The 20,895-nt window shown below is 41.1% G+C and overlaps 1 protein-coding gene across 1 annotated transcript in view; it reads right to left on the reverse strand.

Annotated features, from left to right (window-relative positions):
* Positions 1–20,895, reverse strand: part of TOPBP1 (DNA topoisomerase II binding protein 1) — a 1,495,804-nt gene that overhangs the window by 440,628 nt on the left and 1,034,281 nt on the right. Inside the window, exon 19 of the mRNA XM_044066718.1 lies at positions 10,289–10,452. Within this exon, the coding sequence (XP_043922653.1) occupies positions 10,289–10,452 (164 nt within the window). The remainder of the gene's footprint in view (positions 1–10,288; positions 10,453–20,895) is intronic.

Below are 20,895 nucleotides of genomic sequence, written 5' to 3' on the forward strand. Positions count from 1 at the left end.
GAATAAGTGGTATTATTGTTTCCAAACTGTGGCTGTGTTGAGACCATATGTTTTTCAGGTACCGTTGTATTTTCCTCATATGCAGCTTTGCACATGGGATTAGTAAGATGCAAGATGCCATGAATCCCAGAGCCTGCAGGATTTTCCTTGCAGTCAGCCTGGTGCAATTTGCTAGTGTTCTGAAGTATTGAATTAGTTGCCCCTGCTTCTCTGGCGTGAGGTAGGCCATCTGGGTGTTTGTGTCCAAATTGGCACCCAGGAAAATTATCTTCCGAGAGGGTATTAGTCTTGATTTCTTTTTGTTGACTGTGTATCCCAGAGAGTTCAATAACATTATTACATAAGCCAGATGTTTCAGAAGAATGTGCTTGCTGTCCGCTTGGATCAGGCAGTCGTCCAAATAGGGGTATATTTGTATCCCTTGAAGTCTGCAGTAGGCAATTACTGATGCCAGGCATTTCGTGAATACTCTGGGCGCAGTATATAAGCCAAAGGGCAATGCAGAGAATTGATAATGAGTTGAACCTGCAAGAAATCTGAGGTACCTTCTGCAATTTTGTCTGATTGGGACATGCAGGTATACCTCCTTGAGGTCCAATGTTACCAGCCAAGACTCCTTGCCCAGCATAGGAAGAAGTTGCTGTAGAGTGAGCATCTTGAATTTTAGTACGAGTAGAAATGTGTTTAGGATGGATAGATCCAAAATAGGTCTCCAATCTTTTCCCTTCCTTGGCACCAGAAATAGCCTGGAATAAAAACAGTACAGTTTTGTACCTACCATAAATGTAGATGTCAGATAGGTATGCATCTGCAGTCATCACATATGGGTTGTCCTGCCTCAGGCAGCCCTTCAGTCGGCCGGATTCCAAAGTCTGGGTCTGGCCTCGGCTGATGTCGCACTTTCCCCGACGTCAGAGCGTCTGGGGTATAAAAGCATCATCCGACACCATCTTCCTCAGTTTTTCTTGCCCCAGATGCCAGGTGCCCTCTAGGAAGGCTAAATTTGGATAAATGCAATAAAATTCCAAACATTTGCAAAAATATATATACATGCATATACAAACAAATACACCATAATAGATTCCCCCAGCTAGCTAAAAGAGGGGTAAGCACCCTAGGAATACCACAGAGGGGTAGGAGGGAGGGTAAACCTGACTGCAGATGCATACCTATCGGACATCTACATTTATGGTAGGTACAAAACTGTACTATGTCCTTCAAGGATGAATCTGCAGTCATCACATATGGGTAGAATAACATAGCCAAACTGGGGGTGGAGGTACGAAGTGAAGGATGGTGTAGTTAAGATACCCTGCAGGACTGCCGTAGCAAAACTTGCTTTGGATCTGGAGTATAAAGGTAAATTGTAATGCTTGGCAAATGTATGCACGGAGCTCCATGTAGCAGCTTCTAAAATGTCTTTGGTAGCCATCCCTCTGAGGAAGGCTGTGGTGGTGGCTGTGGCTCTCGTGGAATGAGGTCTAATGTTAGCTGGCACAGTTTTTCCATGAAAGGAGTAACAAAAACGAATGCAATTTCCTATCCATTTCGAAATTGTCTGTTTGGAAATTGCTTTTCCTTGTACCCCAGCAGCATATGCTACAAACAACTGGTCAGTCTTTCTGTAACTTTTAGTTCTGTCCAAGTAGTAGCGCAGTTGTCTGTGTGTGTCCAGGGTGTGCAGAAGTCTCTCCCCTTTATTTTGTGGTTGTGGGAAGAATGTAGGCAAGTGAATAGCTTGGTTCAAAGATACCCTGGATACCACCTTTGGCATGAATGTAGGATTGGTCCTCAAAGAAACTCTGTCCTGATGAAAGATAAGAAATGGCTGCACTGCCATTAAAGCTTGTAGCTCAGATACTCTTCTTGCTGGTTATGGCCAGAAGGAAGGCAGTTTTCCAAGACAAAAACTGTACATCCGCCGATGCTGCTGGTTCAAAGGGAGGAAGTGTTAGTTTTTCCAACACGAAATTCAGGTCCCAAGTAGGTAGAGGTGGTTTCCTTGGAGGATTAATGTTTTTGATTCCTCTTAGAAACTGTCTTAGGAGAGGATGAGAGAAGACAGGTGGATTTACATTGTATTCTGCTGAGATTGCTGAGGCATGTATCTTGATGGAAGAGTAAGACAGGCCACTGTGGGACAATTCTGCCAAATATTCCAGTATATATGCCATATTCATCACAGTCACATCTAGGCCCTTTGCTGTGTTCCAGGTGTAAAATCTTTTCCATTTTGCTGTATATGCCTTCCTTGTGGAAGGTGGGCGAGCTTCCATAATAATATCCTTCACTCTCTGGGATAGGTTATCCTGAGGGGGAGTCATGGTATTCTCCAGGCAGTTAGCTGCAAGGTTTTCAGGTTGGAGTGTAGAGTCCTGAAATTGTGCTGCGTCAGTAGGAGTGGCCATAGGGGGAGAGGCCATGGTTTTGTCTGTGACATGCTCTTTAACAGTGGGTACCAGTGCTGTCTTGGCCAGTTTGGGGCTATCAGAATTACTCTGGGCTGCTCTGTCCTGATCTTCAGTAGGACCTTGGTCATTAATGGGAGAGGTGGGAAAGCATACACTGTTAGAGCTTTCCAGCTGAAAGAGAGAGCGTCCACTTTCCATGCTTGTGGGTGTTATGTCCTTGAGCAGAATTTCTTCAGTTGATGATTGAGGGGGGAAGCGAACAGATCTATTTCCAGCCTTCCCCATGATTGTGTGATGAGTAAGAAGATGTTCTGGGTGCAGCATCCATTCGTGTGCATCCATGGTAGTTCTGCTTAAGCTGTCTGCCAGTGCATTGTCTTTCCCTGGCACGAATTGGGACTGTAGCTGTATGTTGAGTTTCAAAGCAAGTTCCCATAGATTCATTGTCAGTCTGCAAAGAGGGTAGGAATGGGTGCCTCCTTGCTTGTTTATGTACCACATAACTGTGGTGTTGTCTGTCCTTATGAGCAGGTGGCCTTGCTGAAGGAAAGGTTTGAAGGCCTCGATTGCGTGCATCACTGCCAGCATTTCCTTTTGGTTTATGTGCATGTGCAGCTCTCTTTGTGACCATAGCCCTTGGATACATCTGTCCTCCATGTGCGCTCCCCAACCTTGGTCTGAGGCGTCCGTGGTGATGGTTTGGTTGGCTCTTGGCTTGCTGAAGGCCAACCCACTGTTCGACTGGCAGGCTTGAGCCCACCACAGGAATTCCTTTTGAAGGCAAGGAATGAGTGGGATCAGGGCTTCTAAGCTGTGACTGTGCTGAGTCCATAAACTTCTTAGGTACCACTGTAATTTCCTCATATGCAGCCTTCCTTGTGGAATCAGAAGAATGCAAGATGCCATGTAACCCAGGACCTGCAGGATTTTCCTTGCAGTCATCTGAGTTTGTCTTGTGAGATTCTGGAAGTAAACTGGTAGCTGTTTTTGTTTTTCTTCTGTGAGAAAGGCCATCTGGGTGGTTGTGTCTAGATCCGTACCCAGAAAAGTTATTCTTTGGGATGGAACCAGTCTTGATTTGTGGATGTTGACTGTATATCCCAAGGCCTGTAGCAGGTGGATGGCATATTCCAAGTCCTTTAACAAAGTTTGCTTGCTGTCTGCTTGTATTAGGCAGTCGTCCAGATATGGGTAAATTTGAATCCCCTGAAGTCTGCAGTGTGCAATTACTGATGCCAGGCATTTCGTGAATACTCTGGACGCAGTAGATAAGCCAAAGGGCAATGCTGAGAATTGATAATGCTCTGACCCTGCAAGAAATCTGAGGTGTCTTCTGCAGCTTTGTCGAATAGGGACATGCAGGTATGCCTCCTTGAGGTCTAGAGTCACCAGCCAAGACCCCTTGCTCAGCATGGGAAGGAGTTGCTGTAGAGTCAGCATTTTGAATTTTGGCACAATGAGGTATGCATTCAGTGCGGACAAGTCGAGAATAGGCCTCCATTGATTTTCTTTTCTTGGAACAAGGAATAATCTTGAGTAAAATCCCTGACCTTGTTCTGAGAGAGGTACCTTTTCTATGGCTTTCATTTGCATTAAGTTGGTAATTTGCTTCAAAGCCTCTGCCCTCTGATTTGGTGGCAGGTCTGGCATGCCTTTTCTTTTTGGCAATGAGTGGAAATGGAACCTGTATCCTTTGTCTATTATTTGCATTGTCCATGTGTCCCTTGTAATGCTGTGCCAATTTTTTGAGAATAAAGAAAGCTTTCCGCCCAAAGGTGCTTCTAATTGAGCCCTGGTCGGCGGAGCCAAAATAAAGTCATTGAGTCTGTCCTGGTGTAGCAGTTGTAGTTCCTGCACTACCTCTCTGGTTGGGAGGCTGCCACTGATGGCCTCTGTAGGAGCCTCTAGCTTGCCCTCTACCTCTGGCACGTCTATTCCTGCCTCTTTGAGATGTGTCTGAGTCCGGAAAGGACCAATTCTTAATAGGCCAATTTCTGCTGAATCTTGGTGGTTGGACTTGCAGAAAGTCTTTAACTGTTTGCACAGATTTTGCCTTTTCTTCAAATTTCTTTAAAACCTCTTCAGCCGTGGAACCAAATAATTTTTGCTTTTCCATAGGAGCATCCAAAAGCTTAGCTTTAACATGGTCTGGCAGAGATTGTTCCTTCAGCCAGGCATGCCTACGTATAACTGCACCTGTCATAGCTGATCTACATGAAGCTTCCAATGCATCATAACCACACTGCAAGAAATGGTTACTAACCTGCTGGGAGTTATGCACCAGATCCTGAAGGGATTTACGATCAAGGGGTTCAGAAGAGGACAGTTTCTTATGCAATTCATCTAGTAAATACTCTTGGTACTGTATCATATGGAATTGACAGTTTAATGCCCTCATGGAAAGAGTTGCAGAAGTATACACTTTCTTACCCCATCTCTCTAATGCTCTGGACTCCCTTTCAGAGGGTAGAGGATTTTTAGCAGTGGCAGCTGCAACCCCTTTTGGGCCCTGGGAAATAGTTTCTGGATCAGCAGAGTGGGCCTTGTACAGGTGAAAATGTGAGTCCGGGACCCTGTAGTACCTATCAGGTTTGGCAGGAGCCGGAGAGAGAGAGTCAGGGGCAGTACAAGCATCTGAGTAGACATCATCAATGACATTCAAAACAGGAGGTATAGCTAAGGGCCTATGCTGAGGTAAATGTAAAAAGGTCCTTAATCTCTTTCTGGAATCAGAGAATTCCTGACCCTGCCATTGAAAATGTTCTCTCATAGAGTGTAGTGTTTCTCCAAATGAAAACTCTTCAGGAGGGGAGGCCGAGGGAATAGATTCTTCAGCATCAGAATCCTCGTAGGCCGAATAAGCCTCCTCCTGGTGGTCTGAAAGAGCAGAGCCATCCGTGGACTCATCTGAGGACTGGGGATCAGAGGGCTCAACCTTGGGCCTTTTGTCTGGAGGTGGTTGAGAGCCCCTGTCTGGATGATGTTGGGATCCTCTAATTAATGAAATCAGATCCTCTGCTAGGGTAAGAATCTGAGAGCTAGAAGAAGGCCTCTGAGAGGAAACCTTGGGAGGCAAAGCCTTAGTAAGTTTAGCAGCCTTAGCCCTAGAGAAAGCCTTAATGGACATGGAAGCAGGGGGTCTGGCTGCACCACGTGCAGGAGTAGACTTATCTAAAGGAATAGTGTCAGAAGGTTCCTGGACACCGGTTTCAGTAGGTAATTCAATGACCGACTCGGCCGGGGCCTCCAGGGCCGAGGTAGTCGGTTGTGTGGTTTCGGTAGTAGAAAGTACCAAGGACTCGGTTTCAGCCGAGACCGAGACAATCGCGGTAGGCCTGACCGAGGTTTCAGCCGAAACCGCGGCCCGCGTGTGTTGGTCCTTGTCCTTCCGTTTTTTGACTAAATGCGAAGTCGGAGTCTCCGACGGCATCTTATAAGCAAAACTAGCCCCAAAACACTCCTCTGCAAACTCCGACCGACGTCTAAGAGTTAGTCGGTTGAAGGAAGCACAGGCTGAACAGGCCGAGACGTCGTGGTCTGGGCCTAGGCAGGGGAGGCAGCAAGAGTGGAAATCCTTATGAGGTATTTGTTTCCCACAGGTTAAACAATTATTAACTTTATCTGACATCGGCTGAGGCAAGAAAGAGTCCCCAACGGGGTACTTAGCTTTTTCGAAGTCTTCGGTAGCTGAATCACAGGAGCTGACCGACCGGCACTTGCGAACTGCTTCTGCTTCGGGCACCACGCGGCAAGAAAGACCGAGGAAAATGGCGTCGGCTGATGCTTTTATACCCCAGACGCTCTGACGTTGGGGAAAGTGCGACATCAGCCGAGGCCAGACCCAGACTTTGGAATCCGGCCGACCGAAGGGCTGCCTGAGGCAGGACAAACCATATGTGATGACTGCAGATGCATCCTTGAAGGACATCTTGACCTTGTTCGTGCGTAGGTACCTCTTTTATAGATTTCATGTTTATGAGATCTGTAATTTGCCTTTGTGCCTCTGCCCTTTGATTGTGTGGCAGGTTTGGCATGCTTCTCATTTTTGGAAGGGTGTGAAAATGAAATTTGTAGCCTCTCTTTATAATGTCCAGGATCCATTTGTCCTTTGTGACAATATGCCAATTTTTTGAAAATAATGCCAGCTTTCCTCCTAAATGGGCTGCCATTTGAGACCTGGTTGGCATGCAAAGGGGAAGGTCATTGGGTTTGCTTTCTGAAAGATTGCGAGTTGTCCTCACCACCTCTTTGTGTAGGAGCTTGCCATTGTCTGCCTCTAAACGATCCTTGGGATTGTCCTCTGACCCTCGAGCGCCTGTATCTGCCTCTTTGGGGTCTGTCTGTGGCAGGAAAGGACCAGTTTTTGGAAGGCCAATTTCTACTGAAACGTGGGGGTTGAACCTGTAGAAATTCTTTCACAGTTTGCATTGATTTAGCCCTTTCCTCCATTTTCCTTAATACCTCCTCAGCTTTAGCACCAAATAGTACATTCTTTTGAAGAGGGGCGTCTAGTAATTTAGCTTTGACATGATCAGGCAAGGCTCGTTCCTTGAGCCAGGCATGCCTACGTATGACTGATCCTGTAACAGCAGCTCTACATGAGGCCTCTAGAGCATCAAAACCACATTGTAAGGTATGCTTGCCCACTTGTTCTGCACTATGCATCAAATCCTGCAACTCCTTCAAGTCTGGTTGTTCAGGTTGTGACATTTTACTTTTCAATTGTGATAACAAAAACTGTTGGTATTTTAGCATATGAAACTGACAGTTTAAGGCCCTCATGGATAAGGTAGCAGAGGTATATACCTTTTTTCCCCACCTTTCTAAGGATCTGGAATCTCTCTCGGAAGGCAATGGATTTTTAGCAATGGAGGCCTTAACTCCCTTGGGGCCCTGTGAGATGGTTTCTGGGTCAGCAGCATGGCTTTTGTATAGGAATTGGTGTGAGTCAGGAACCCTGTAGTACCTGTCAGGCTTAACTGGAGCTGGAGGTAGAGAGTCCGGGTTAAGGCAGGCCTCCGAGTAAACATCATCTAGAATGTCCAAGACAGGAGGTATAGTCAGAGGCCTGTGCTGAGGTAGCAAGAGAAATTCCCTGAGCCTTTTCTTGGAATCTGAATAATCCTGGCCTTCCCAGTGGAAGTGTTCCCTTAAGTATGCAAAGTTTCCCCAAATGAGTAATCCTCAGGGGGGGATACAGAAGGGATGGACTCCTCTGCATCAGAGTCTTCAAAAGGGGAGTAAGAATGTTCCTGATCATCAGAGTGCTCTGAAATAATGGAGCCCTGATCAGAGAAGGGGGAATCTTCCTCCACTCTGGGCCTTTTGTCCGGTGGAGGCTGAGAACCTCTGATAAGAGTAATTAAATCCTCAGCCATTTTAAGCATCTGTTTCTTAGGCATGGGGCCTGGAGATGGTTCCTGTGTAGCTGGTCTCTTAGAGTGCATGGTAGCTTTAGACTTTGTGAAAGCCTTGATGGAGAAAGAAGAGGAAGGTCTGAAGACACCTTGAGTGGAGGTGGACCTGTCCACATTCTGAGTTTCAACGCCAAGAGTGGCTTCGGTATCTGTAGTCGGGGTGTGGGCCGAGGAGCCTGCGACCTCGGGCACAGGAGACACCGTCAAAGAAGTGTCATCGGTAGTCAGGGGCTGCGTAGGCGCCTCGCTGAGAACCGGACCACGTGTAGTCGGCTTTGGTGTGGTGTCGGTCCTTGTCTTTGCGTTTTTTAGACAAAACCGGAGTCGGAGTATCCGACGACATAGTATAGTTAAATGCTTTCCCAAAATAATGCTGGGCAAACTCTGCCCGATGCTTAATAGTGCGTTTGTTGAATGTAGCACAAAAGCGACAGACCGAGATGTCGTGGTCTGGGTCTAAACAAGGTATACAGAGGAAATGGAAATCCTTATGCGGTATTTGCTTCCCACAAGAACTACAATTATTAACTTTGTCTGACATCGGTCTGAGGCAAGAAAAGTTTCCCCAACGGGGTACTTAGCTTTTAAGAAGACTTCGGTTTCCAAATTTTCATAATCTCAGGAGCTGGCCAACTGGCACTTGCGAAATGCTTCTGCTTCGGGCACCGCGCGGCAAGAAAGACTGAAGAAAATGGCGTCGGCTGGTTCCTTTATACCCCTGTCGCACTGACATCCGGGAAGAAGCGACAACCGACGCCGGACCTAGACTTTGGAATTCGGCCGACCGAGGACCCGCCTGACGGCAGGAGAACCCATCTGTTATGACTGCAGCTGTATGCACGATGAACATCTGCCTGACAGCAGGATAACCCAAGTGTAATGACTGCAGCAGTGTAGCACGATGAACATCATTACAAAATACTGATACCCAGTGGTGAAAAAATTAATTACATGCAAAAAATAATCCAATAATCCATCTGTTTTGTTCTCTCTCTGATACTATCTACACATTTTCTCTTTTCCCATAGATACCAATGTTCCATTTAAATCCTTTAATCATTCTTGGTAAATACCTCCCACTCCAACATGTTTCTTGCTTTAGACCCATTTTTTCTTCCCATGTCATTTCATCTACTCTGAGTTGTCTTGTGACTTTACCCCTTCGCATACGTGTGGTTTACTGTACACTTGGATTACATCTCTAATATTCCACTTTATGGTGTCCAGTTGTCCTCCCTTATGTCCTTCCTACCATTCAGTTACTTGAGTCATATTTTCTCGTGTAAAAACAACACTGTTATTGCCTACTGTTTGCAATACACAACAGTAAACTGCCTTTTTCTCTCAATTATTCATACATATTTTACATTGCTGTTAAGTTTTTCCTTCTCATTTATTCATGCAAGTGTTGTACAACAGTTTCCAAAGGCATGTCAAAAAGTATCGCCTTTATATAACATAATGGAATGCTATTATTAACTCAGTGTTAAGATGGTAATGGTTATCACTCTGCTGGACTTTCCAAGCTATTAAAAGCAAACAAATGTCCTTGTGCACAAAGACATACATATATACAGACACACACATACAGATATATGGATTATACACCTGTGTGCATGTGTCTTATATATATATATATATATATAAATCTATACACACACACATACATACATATGTGTGTGTGTGTGTTTGTGCTGTGTGTGCGCATGTACATATATATCTATATATACATATATATATATATATATACACATATGTGTATATATATATATATATATATATATATATATATATATATATATATATATATACACACATATATATATATATATATATATATATACATACACATATACACATATGTATGGGTCCCTATCAGAAGCTTTAGTTTTCAGAAACTCAAAATTCACATCAGCGAGATCACATGAACAATTTTCTGAAAACTCAAATCATTTGAATGGAGATCGTCGTACAGTGAGGACTGGAGAATATACCCTTTTTCCCACTGTAGTGTGATCTCAAGAGTTGGTAAATATAATGTGCACTTTAAAAACATAGAAACATGGTAGATTTTTGTTGATTTCCGAAGTTTGACTTTTCAGAAAATCGTTCATATGGTCTTGCACATATGAATGGAGAGTTTCTGAAAACACACACACACAAATCACTAAATGAGTATATGTGTTTATAAATATAGAAATATATATTTTACACACAAAAACATATACAGATACAGAATTAATTTACATTTCTCAGAACACTTAAAGGAGAAGAGATGCACAGAGTTGCATATTGCTTTTGGCACATACTGTAGGGACTGCTAAAGAAAGATATGTCACAGTGTCCAGATTAGGTTGTAGAATTCAGACTAAATTCTACAGTTTGATACAAGACCTCTGTGCTATAAACCAATGCACATCCAAGGTTTAAATGCATTTTAGCAAAGGAAAGAATTCTAACCTGCACAAACTGTTTCACAGTTCTGCATGCTTCCAGATAGGAGCGATGAAGTATCCACTTCCCAGCTGCCATTGATGCTAAATATTTCTCATTCCTCATTGGCTGTCCCACGACAATGTGGGTACAGCTTGGATCAAAGCACTGCTTTTCCAGTACTACTCCACCTGCAAGGAAAAATCAGTTTGCATTAACTTTGTAATAAAGATAAACGGCAGACTTCACTCCTCTTAAGCTTCAACAAACATTAAATATTAAATTATCACATGGGAAAGCAGCATTCTTAAATCATATCATTACAAATGTGAAGTTGTGGTATCTGATTTAAGTTTCTTTTTTAAAGCCTGGTTTATTTCTGGAATAAGAAAGGTAAGACCACCTAACAGTTAACATGTTGCAATTTCTATTTCATACTTTTTTAAAGTACTATTGTGGCCCTAAAATACTTCAAATCACATTAAGAAATCAGGCAGTCTACCTGCCCTCGGGTGGGACTGTGTGGAGGAGTCCTAATAGCTCTACAGACATTTAAATTTTTGGCATTTGGTTTAAAATTTCGTCAGAGCTGCAAGGCAGTGCCAAGTGAACACTTGACTTGATCCATAAGGTTGTACAAGGTTGACGCATGACTTTAGCCGGTCAGAATTCAGTGTGAAATCACTTAACCATGAGAGTCACACCACATCTGCACAAACGTATTGGTAGTGTCAATGGTCTGACTGGCACTGCTCAAATGTATGAATGTAAAAAGAGATTCAGTGTCATAATACCAACATCCAAAACGCTGAATACAAAAAGGCAATACAAGCAAATTTTTGCAGGAGGCAGGTCCCCCTGAACCCTCTGAAAATTATATATACTAACTCAGAGACATTTACATCTTTAGAGATACTGTCATGTACTTAAAAAGTTATTCATATATTAGCCAAAAACTGCCTACAGTGCTATTGGGACTCCAAAACAAGTAGGCTGCCTATTTATTTTAATTTGTTTTCACGTTTTATTACTAGTATTTGATCTTAAGTATTCTGGTGACTATTACAGTATGACTTCCAAGACCTCAGTATTTCTTACTTTTTGTTACCTTCAGTGCAGAAGTACTACTCAAACTGAACCACAAAATAAATTTCCTCTGCCCTCTTTACTCTACATTCACTTATCTCCAACAGTTTGGTGAGCCCATATCATACTTCATTTCTCCTTTCCTTCTTTCAGCATGTCCATTTTCAAGTTTAGTCACACTCCAAACATCACCAATCTGTTTGAACAGTAAAGTGGCCCTAACTAAGAAACATTCTGCCAACTTGACATTTTTCTGTAAACCCCCTGAACCCATTATACAATACTGCCCTTCTGGCGTTACCAGTGATCTTTTAAGTGGAACAGCAAAACTACTTCCAATGAGTACACCTCTTTGTTGTACCATACAGCACCTTACTGGCAATCACCACAGCTAGATAACACTGTGATTTACATGTCTGAATTTATGAGCAATGATCACACCTGCAGGTCTTCTTTCCTCATCTGTACAGGAGTCTGCATAACACTGTACTTCATTTCATGAAATACTCGTTACCATTATCTGCTTTACTAAGTCACAGTCTAATACCTCTTCCTCCCTTGCTAGACCAATGCATTAGCCCTAGTGCCAAGAAACGCACAGTGATTTATTCACACACAAAATTTAATGACTGGAAAACTTCAACTAGGTAAAGTTCATTTTCAGTGGATGCTTTGGTTAAAAAAAAAATCCAACAGCTATAATGTAACATTTTCAGAGCTCTTGAAAACACAAACAGATATTACAGTATTTAACAGCAGTAATACAATACTCTGCTATAGATAAGGTCACACAATAATGAATGCAACATTTATAGATATTTTTCAGATTAAAATATTTACATATGGTTATCAAATAAAAATATAAAATTTCAGATTGTAACTTAGCATAACAGCTTTGGTATGCTTCTCAGTGTGACAATTTCTACATACTTCAATACAGCAATGTCAGTTAGAAATGGAAAGCTAGTACATGATGTTCAACATTTTATTAATATTTAATTACAACAGGTAGCTTGTTAAGAGATGGGATGCAATACATAGTGCTTTATAAAGTTAAGATAACTCCTTAGAGAGGTCTTAAAGGAGACCATGTTTGGCTTGGTTCCTCAATAAAGAGAGAGGTTATATTTCAGGTTTTAGATGTTCTAATAGAGAAGTGTGACTTACCACAGTGATTCATAGACTGGAGAGGGATCTGAGGGTATTAGTAGGACTGTGCCATTGTATAAGAGGGGAAGGGAATGGGAATCTGTCACAGTGTTACAGGATAAAGTAGGCAGCGGTGATGGTATAGAACTAAAACTGATTTCAGAGCTGAAGCCAATTGTTTACTTTTAGAAATCCATGTAGGAGACTAAGATATACACACCTAAGTATCTGCTACAGATTAATTTATATTAGTAAGGATGAATGACGGGTAAAACATGGTCGGAAGAAAAAAAAAGAACTAGTGGTATTCAGCCTCATTACAATGAATATCTCACCTGTCCATCTCATAGCCTAGGAGCCACAGGGTGGTCTGCTAGAGGCTTCTCTCTGGTCCATAATGCCAGCAGAATTGAAAACATTCAATTTCTGCATTTTGTGATAGAGATGTCATTATGAAATACTGCACACTGTTATTAGTCCCACCATTTCAAGCTGTCCTGTACTATCACGAGTAGCAAGTTTAAAATGTAACTGTGACTTCAGGCTTTGGATCAGAGGCTCATTTTGTAACCAGAAAGTAGAGACACAATGACGCTCATTTCCTTGATGCAGTAGGCAACATTAATTGCGATGCAAAAGACATCTCTGCAGGTCCCCCCCCCCCATTCCTGGTAGGAAACCAAATATTTGTAGGTAGTGGTAACCACATACACTGCCCACAGAAAAATTACATTAATTTTTTCTCATAATTACAGAGATCATACTGGCAGTTCGGGGGAACTACAGAGACAAATTGGAATGAATTATTGTGGCCATTACTACTTCTACTTTCCAGTGATCACACCAGACATGACCAGAAGTGGTCTGTGGGTAAAAGCAAAAGACATTTACAAATACTCTTTTGTGGTGGGTCTATATCATTTTGTAGAACACGTACCCCACTTTATGTCATCAATGTTTAGGACACTAAAGGGAAAATGATGCAACTGTCAGTAAATAATTTGTTCTCATTAGTTATGCATAAAGCATTTTATGATATAAACTGCAAGTTACACTGTAAAGCAGTTTTTTTTACAGTGTGCAGTCATAGGTATTTAAAATGTGGTCATGGGGAGGGTATTTGCAGTGACTGTTGTATTTTGTAAAGATATTAACGTAAACAACCATGTTTTCCTAGTTGTAAGAAATACAGGGTTTACAGTACAACAGTACAATAAGAAAAGACAGGATGGAGAGAAGCAAGTTTAGCTTAATATAATGTTGTGATTTTGGGCAGCTGGGATGGGGTGCAAAAGTGTACAGATTATATGTAGAATTAAAACAATTTCCTTTGTTTTACAAGGGTGGATGTCTACATCAGTGCCCTTGGCTTTAGCTTTAACCAAGTTTTTTGTTGTTGAAAAATAAGTCAGCCTGATACTCTGGCTACAGAATTAGTACACTCAAAACTGCAGCAGCTTATGTAAAAATAGACTGAAAAAGCGGTCACCGAGGGTTTGTCTTAGGTATTAGGTCTTCAAACTCAGAAACAAGCAGCCCTGACATTGTTTCCAGAGTAATGGCCAAATGGGAGGAATGCAACTGAAGAAAAATAAAATTAAGCAAAACAACTCAAAAAGAGGCAGACAACACCTTCTTGCCTACCCGTACTCCAATAGGACCTGGTGGAAGAATCCAAAGGAGGAGTCTGCAAGGTCTTCTGTCCTGTAAAATGGGTGAATGTAGCCTGAGGCTTACGGTTTCCAGTGAGAACTGGGGCCAATCAATGAGCAAACAGATCGCAGCAATGAGGTATGTTAGGATCGGATTCTGAAGTAGGAGACTGATCCAGTGTCCTTTTCCTTGATTTTTCCTGACTTGTCTATTCCCCTTCTTTCTCTTTAGTTTTTTTTCTTTCGACTTAAACATTTCTGTCTCTCTGGTTTTCTTCTACTTGCTGAATGAAGAAGTTGAAGTAGAGAGTTGTCTCAACAGGAAAAAAATCCCCTTAACTATCACCTTTTCTTTCCTTTGCTGTAATGCTCTATTGCTGAAGGAAGCACAAGCCTGACATGGGGTTTCCAGATGTTATGCCCAGGCAGTACTCACATTTTTGATGAGGATCCTATGGGGACAGGCTGTACCTACTCTCGATACATTTTTTAAAACCCCATGTCTCTGACATGTTGGACTGTAAATAATATGGAACTATTAATCTGATAACCTGCATTCAAAGGCCAAAATCTTACACTGCACAGATAAATACTTTAAACACTAAACACTATGAATATAAAGAACAGCACCACATAATAAGAAAACACTAGAGCTAAAAGCCCTACAGAACTGAAAATTGCTAAACACACAAATTTAATTACTGTTTGTACTAATTATCCTACAGGACCTAAGAAAAATAGTACTCTATAAAGGAGGAGTGGGAAAGGGATATCACGTCTTTTGATGTAAAATGAAGTTCAATGGTGATCTTGAAGACATAACCAAAATCATCTACGGTAAATGAGATCTAAGGTGATTCGGTGGATTACAGGGAATTATGGCTAGGGAAGGAGCCAGAGCCATGAAGCAAGATATTCCTAATTGATACCAAGGTCGGATCCTGTCAGATCAGACAACCCACAGTTGAAGAAGATGAAAATAGACAACACTGGATCCTACAGGATAATGTTCCTGAAGGTGTGGAGGAGAAAGACTGAATAAACGTTATGGTGCAACAACTTCATTTATGGAATGAAATACCCAAGGTAAAGATTCTGCTAAACACAGCCTATCGAGTTTGCATGTCAATCAGACTAGTGGCATGATTTCCAAGACCTTATGTGTTAAAGATACAAAATTTTTAGCTGAAAGAACTCCTCCTCACCAGACTTTGGATAAAGGGGAAAGTGCATACAATAAATGACAACAAAGGAGCATTTATGGATCATGACTGCTTGATGGGCTTTAGATCATAAACAAAACAGCACATCAGGCTCAATCATAACTCTCATCCAATCAGGGACAAAATCAAGAAGTAATCAGGGACACTTTTAAAATATTAGTACTTTTAACTTGAGACAGTGCCAGAATTTCAGAATCTGAATTAACAAACATTTTCTGAAGTAAAAGAAGTCTATAACTCAAATTGTTGTCACTATTTCAGTGTAATCTGTCACCTTTTCCTCAAATGTCACCAGTTTTAGGAGGTATTAAGAGGGACAGAGCTAAAATGCGAGTCAAAAGCAGGTATAGTTGAGAGGTTTGTTTGTTTGTGTTTTTCGGCTTTTCCCTGTTAGGGGTCGCCACAGTGGAACTCCAGCCCGCTAATGATTGGCAGTAGAGTTTTACGTGCTGGCTTGCTGGGCCTAACGCACAACCTTCAACGAAGGAACGCCCGTTCACACATGTTGCCACACAAAAGACACTCTGAGAATCGAATGGGCAACGTCTAACTGTGAAGCGACAACGCTACCGCAGCACCACCACTGCAGTATAGTTGAGAGGTATGGGCTCAAAAAATAAAGCAGATCTTAAAAGATAAAAATTATTATATCCAGCCACATTACATTTTTTTTCCAACATGAATAAAGACTTTCATGGACCCACAGTGGCTCAGAAATAATTGGAGATGCTCAATTCATACACTTTAGCCTGACAATGTGACTAAAAAAAACAAGCTGGGAAGGATGGGTCAAGGAAGAAGCAGAAGGATGGGCCTTCAAAGAAGAGTTGGCCAAAAGCCATTTACCCTATTCAGGCAAAAATCCAAGACAAATAGACAAACAGGGGGTGGGGGAGGGAGTGTTACGATAAGAGAATAAGGGACTCATTGTCTAATTAACAAAAAGATAAACTGCAATACTGTGGAAGGTAACTAGTAAATACAAATAAGAAATGGTAACATTATGTCACCGGACTTGAGGGTAAGAAAGATTAATTAGAAACACTAACTTTAAAAGGCATTCTTTCCCTCTTCCTAAATCTTAACATGTAATGAAGCTTGGTTAACTAATGAATTCTTTTCTCATACTGTTTATAAGACAGTGTCATTCAACTGCATGACACAATAGTCTTGTAACAAAATGTTTTAATGTTTTGTTAAGACAAAATTGCTTAGGAATAATTAGGTTTTCCCCTCTACAATATTGTAGGGAGAAAATGTTATTCTTATGACAGCAGCCACTGTACAAATTTTCCCAGCTCAGTTAGTAATAACAGGAGTGTAATAACTCAGTGGATGGGCTCAGAGGGAACAGTGAAGAATATAATTGGACAGACAAGAGATCTCTTGCTAGGAATGCATGGATTATTTTAAGCAGCAACTGACAGGAAGGGTGGAAACAGATGAGTTGTCTGCCTGAACTATTAGAAACTTAAATGACTCAAGGGGTTAAAAATATTAACACACTGGTAGAGCTGCGTTGTTACAATGAGTTAAAGGGGAAGGATTACATTTCAAAGTACAATATCTGCCAAACAAGCAAATCAAGCAGTGAATGACTATTGTATAAATAACAAAGGGGAAAGTTAAGAGATCATTAGTTTGTGTCTTTCGGCTTTTCCCGGTTAGGGGTCGCCACAGCGGAACTCCGGTCCGCTAATGATTGGCAGTAGAGTTTTACGTGCTGGCTTGCCGGGCCTAACGCACAACCTTCAACGAAGGAATGCCCATTCACGCATGTCGCCACATAGAAGACGCTCTAACTGAGAATCGAACGGGCAACGTCTACCTGTGAGGCGACAATGCTACCGCAGCACCACCACCACAGCAAAAAAAATTTTTTTTTGTTGCACACCCAGGATTACGAATGAACTTTTTTTTTGGAGTGGGGGGGGGGGGGGTGTGGGTGCGAACAATTAACTCAGACCTTGTTGAAAGGATGGTAAGATAAACTGCTTACATAAATGCAAAGGAAGATTTCTCCAAAGTTTTCTTCTTACTTGTTACAAACTTAATAGTTTCTTGGCTGGGCTGAATCTGAGTTTTGGTGGGTTCATAATACTTAATATAAGCTCACTTCAAGGGTTACTTAATATCAGTATACAATGTAATGCTTTAAATATAATAAGCAAGACAAATTAAAGTATTATGACTGCTGTTCAGGCAAACTCTATGGATATTAAAGAAATAGTCAATGACAGAAATGGTGTTGAACTTAATATGTCACTGAATGTTATTAGACTTACAAAGAAACAAAACATGAATAAAGTAATACCTTAAATAAATAAAACAGTTCAAAATAAAACTGGTGATGTTTCAGGAAACACAAAGAAAAACATGAGGAACTACTAAATAAAGGCTTCAAAGAGGGCTACTATGTCGATGCCGAAGAAGGAAGAAAGAGGGATTTTAATAACAATGGTTGGAAAATACACTCCCACTGTAACAGAAAAAGAAATGAAAGATAGGGAAGACTTGTAATGCTCAGAAGGTACTAGTAGGGCAACAGGCCACCATGTTCAAACAGAATATTTCACCAAAAAGAAAAAAGGGGAGTTGAATAAATATTAAGTAAAATAATAGGAGTTAACCAAGGAATTATGTTGGTGGCAGGGGTCTAGAATATGATAAGGAAAGTGAATTAAGTGGGAGACCAAGAAAGATGATAATTCTTCAGAACAGAGTAGTTATATGGGAATATATGGACTTCAAGGTACAAGGGACAGTGAAGGCTCTTAAAAATGATTTCTTACTCTGGAAAGTATGACAGCTGGTCCAGGCTGGAAATATTTTATCTAACAAGGGAACAACAAATTGCTCAATTAGGAGCATTCGAACAAATCCAATAATACTATAGGAAAATTCACCTATTTATACAGAAATGCATTCTGTTCATATAGGGACAAAAGCCAGACACTGAAGATTTCCAACACATTAGTTAAGCCAAAATAAAAGGAAGGAGATTTTTACATCAATTAAATGAGTTAACTAACAGAGTTGGGGAGGCATGAAGGAGATCTAGCAAGGGGACAGGAAGAATTGAAGACTGGTTTCAAAAGAAAAACAATGGAACTGCACAAAGAAGGGAGATGGAATGATAATATAAGGCTGAAAATGTTTACATTATGAATGAATAAAATAACTCAAGGAAAAGGCAAAAAACCTAAGTGGCAGGTAGATAAGGAGTTAAAGTAAAGGAGTATCTACGGGACTTGGAAAGAAAACAAGCAGCTATTTGTCAACTGTAATTTGACAGCATACACAAGTTATAGAGGTACTTGCCTCAGAGACTACGACAGCAGGTAAAAATAAAATATATTAAAATTAACAGAGTACTATGGGGAGGACACAAAGTGACCCAGAAAGTACAGAAAAAAGTTATTTATAGACTTTTATAAAAGGATGTATGTGGCACAAGGACAATAGAAAGACTGGCTTTGGAAATTAGAAACAGTAACGAATGAACTGGCTGCATCTAAAACAGAGGAGGATGTAGGTAAACAACTGATGCAGCCTGTAGGGAAGGAAGAGATAGAAAAGCAGTTAAAAATGTAAGCCGTGAGTAAATCTCCAGGATTGAATGAATGGATTACAATTATATGTATGGAGGCCATGCAAGGAGAAGGTCATTTTGCTACAGTATAAAATGTTTTACAAAATATTAAAAAAAGGAAAAATTCTAGATTCAGAGAAGAAAACCATAATAATGCTAACATAAAAAGCAGGAAAAGATCTGACAAACCCTAGATCATTTCATCCGATTTTGGTGTCAAGTTATGATTACGTGATGCTTCTGGCTATTCTAAGAGATCAGCAGAGATACTACCACAAACTATGGATTTGGCTCAATGTGGCTTTATAAACGGAATACAAAACTTTTTGATAACAAAACTTTTTGATAACAATATTAAAACATACCAAACAACAAATAAGTTGACATGGTTGGTAAGCAACTATTGTTAATTGGTCTAGATGCAGTGAAATCATTTACTAGGTATGCTGGAATCATTTATGGAAATTAAAATATTAAACCGCATTTCCAAAAGATTTTATTTTATTGCTGCATACATAAAAAAACGTCAGCAGTGGCAATAAAAGTGAATAGGAAATTGAGATATGAATTTATGAGAGAGAGAAAGGGGGAGGGGTATTAGGGGCGTCCTTTCTCACTTACTGCTTGCTCTGTACTTGGAGTGTCTGGCACAAAAAAATCATGATTGCATTAATGGGAGGAAGTGGTACAGAAGGAAAGAGAAATTAGCTAAGTTTGTAGATAATCTGCGTACTTAATTCTAGACCAAGATGTGTCTAAGCTGTGCAAGCTGCTAAGCCAATTTACAGAAATTTCAAGGTACAGAATAAGTGAGGATAAGACTAAGGTTATTAGTGTGAATTATGTTCCCACCTAAATGTGATCTGGGAGTACTTGAAGTTACAGTTGTGTAAAATCATACCATAACATTAGATGCCCTTCTCTTCACTGTTGTAGTAATCATATGGAAGAGATCTCCTGCCAAGGATGGCCCAGCATCTGGCCAGTATAACAAAGCCTTTAGTACTTACAGGCACTGTACATCACACATGTACTTCCTGCACAAGGCGTGGGGCATAAATGTGACGTATGAACGCACACTCTCAAAACTGAAAAAGCCCCAGGAGGAACAGACTGTCCCTAGGGACAAGGAAGAACATACACATCAAGAAAGAGGAAAGAAAGAAGAGCCCCCTTGGACAGGAGGGCAAAAAGACCAGGGAGCAGGAAGGAGGGAGCAAATATTGCAACAATGAAGAGGACGACACCTACTGTTATGCTAAGATTTTACACAACTGTACTATGTCCTTCTCTTCACTGTTGCACTATTCATAACAGAAGGAAGAGTAAAAAAGCTCAAGAGGAAAGCTGGGAAGAGGATGGCACAGAAGAGCCCTCTAGAAACTCATGCAGGACAGCCCAGGCAAAATCAACTCAAGCCCTGGAAATAACACCCAACTTACAATGCTTAGTGATGGTATGGACAGAAGACCAAACAACAGCCTCAAGGATGGAATTGGTATCCAGCCCCTTGAAAGAAGCACTGCAGAAATGGTAGACTGACAGCCTTTATGGATGATAAAATACATTTCCCATGAAAAGAGTAACAAAAAGAAATTCTTTTAGAAATCCAGGAAGAGACGGTCAGCTTGGAAACAGCTAAACTCAAAGACCTGGAATGAAAGGAAATAAAAAGCTCTTCAGATTTGTGAATAACTTTGGTTTTATCCAAATAATATCGGAGATGTCTATGCAAATCCAATGAAGAACCTTCTCACTGACAGATTGCAGAGAAGGAAAAAGGGAATATACTGACTAAGGGGCAACTCATTGACCACCTTGGGCATAAAAGAAGGATTAGTATGAAGAGACACCCTGACTTTGTGGAAAACTGAGGAAGACAGACCAACCATGAGATCCAAAAGTTCAGACAACCTCTTGGCCAAAGTGAGA

Source organism: Protopterus annectens, chromosome 3.part1 (genome assembly GCF_019279795.1).
Source record: "Protopterus annectens isolate FY-2018-M chromosome 3.part1, PAN1.0, whole genome shotgun sequence".
Taxonomy (NCBI): Eukaryota; Metazoa; Chordata; order Ceratodontiformes; family Protopteridae; genus Protopterus; species Protopterus annectens.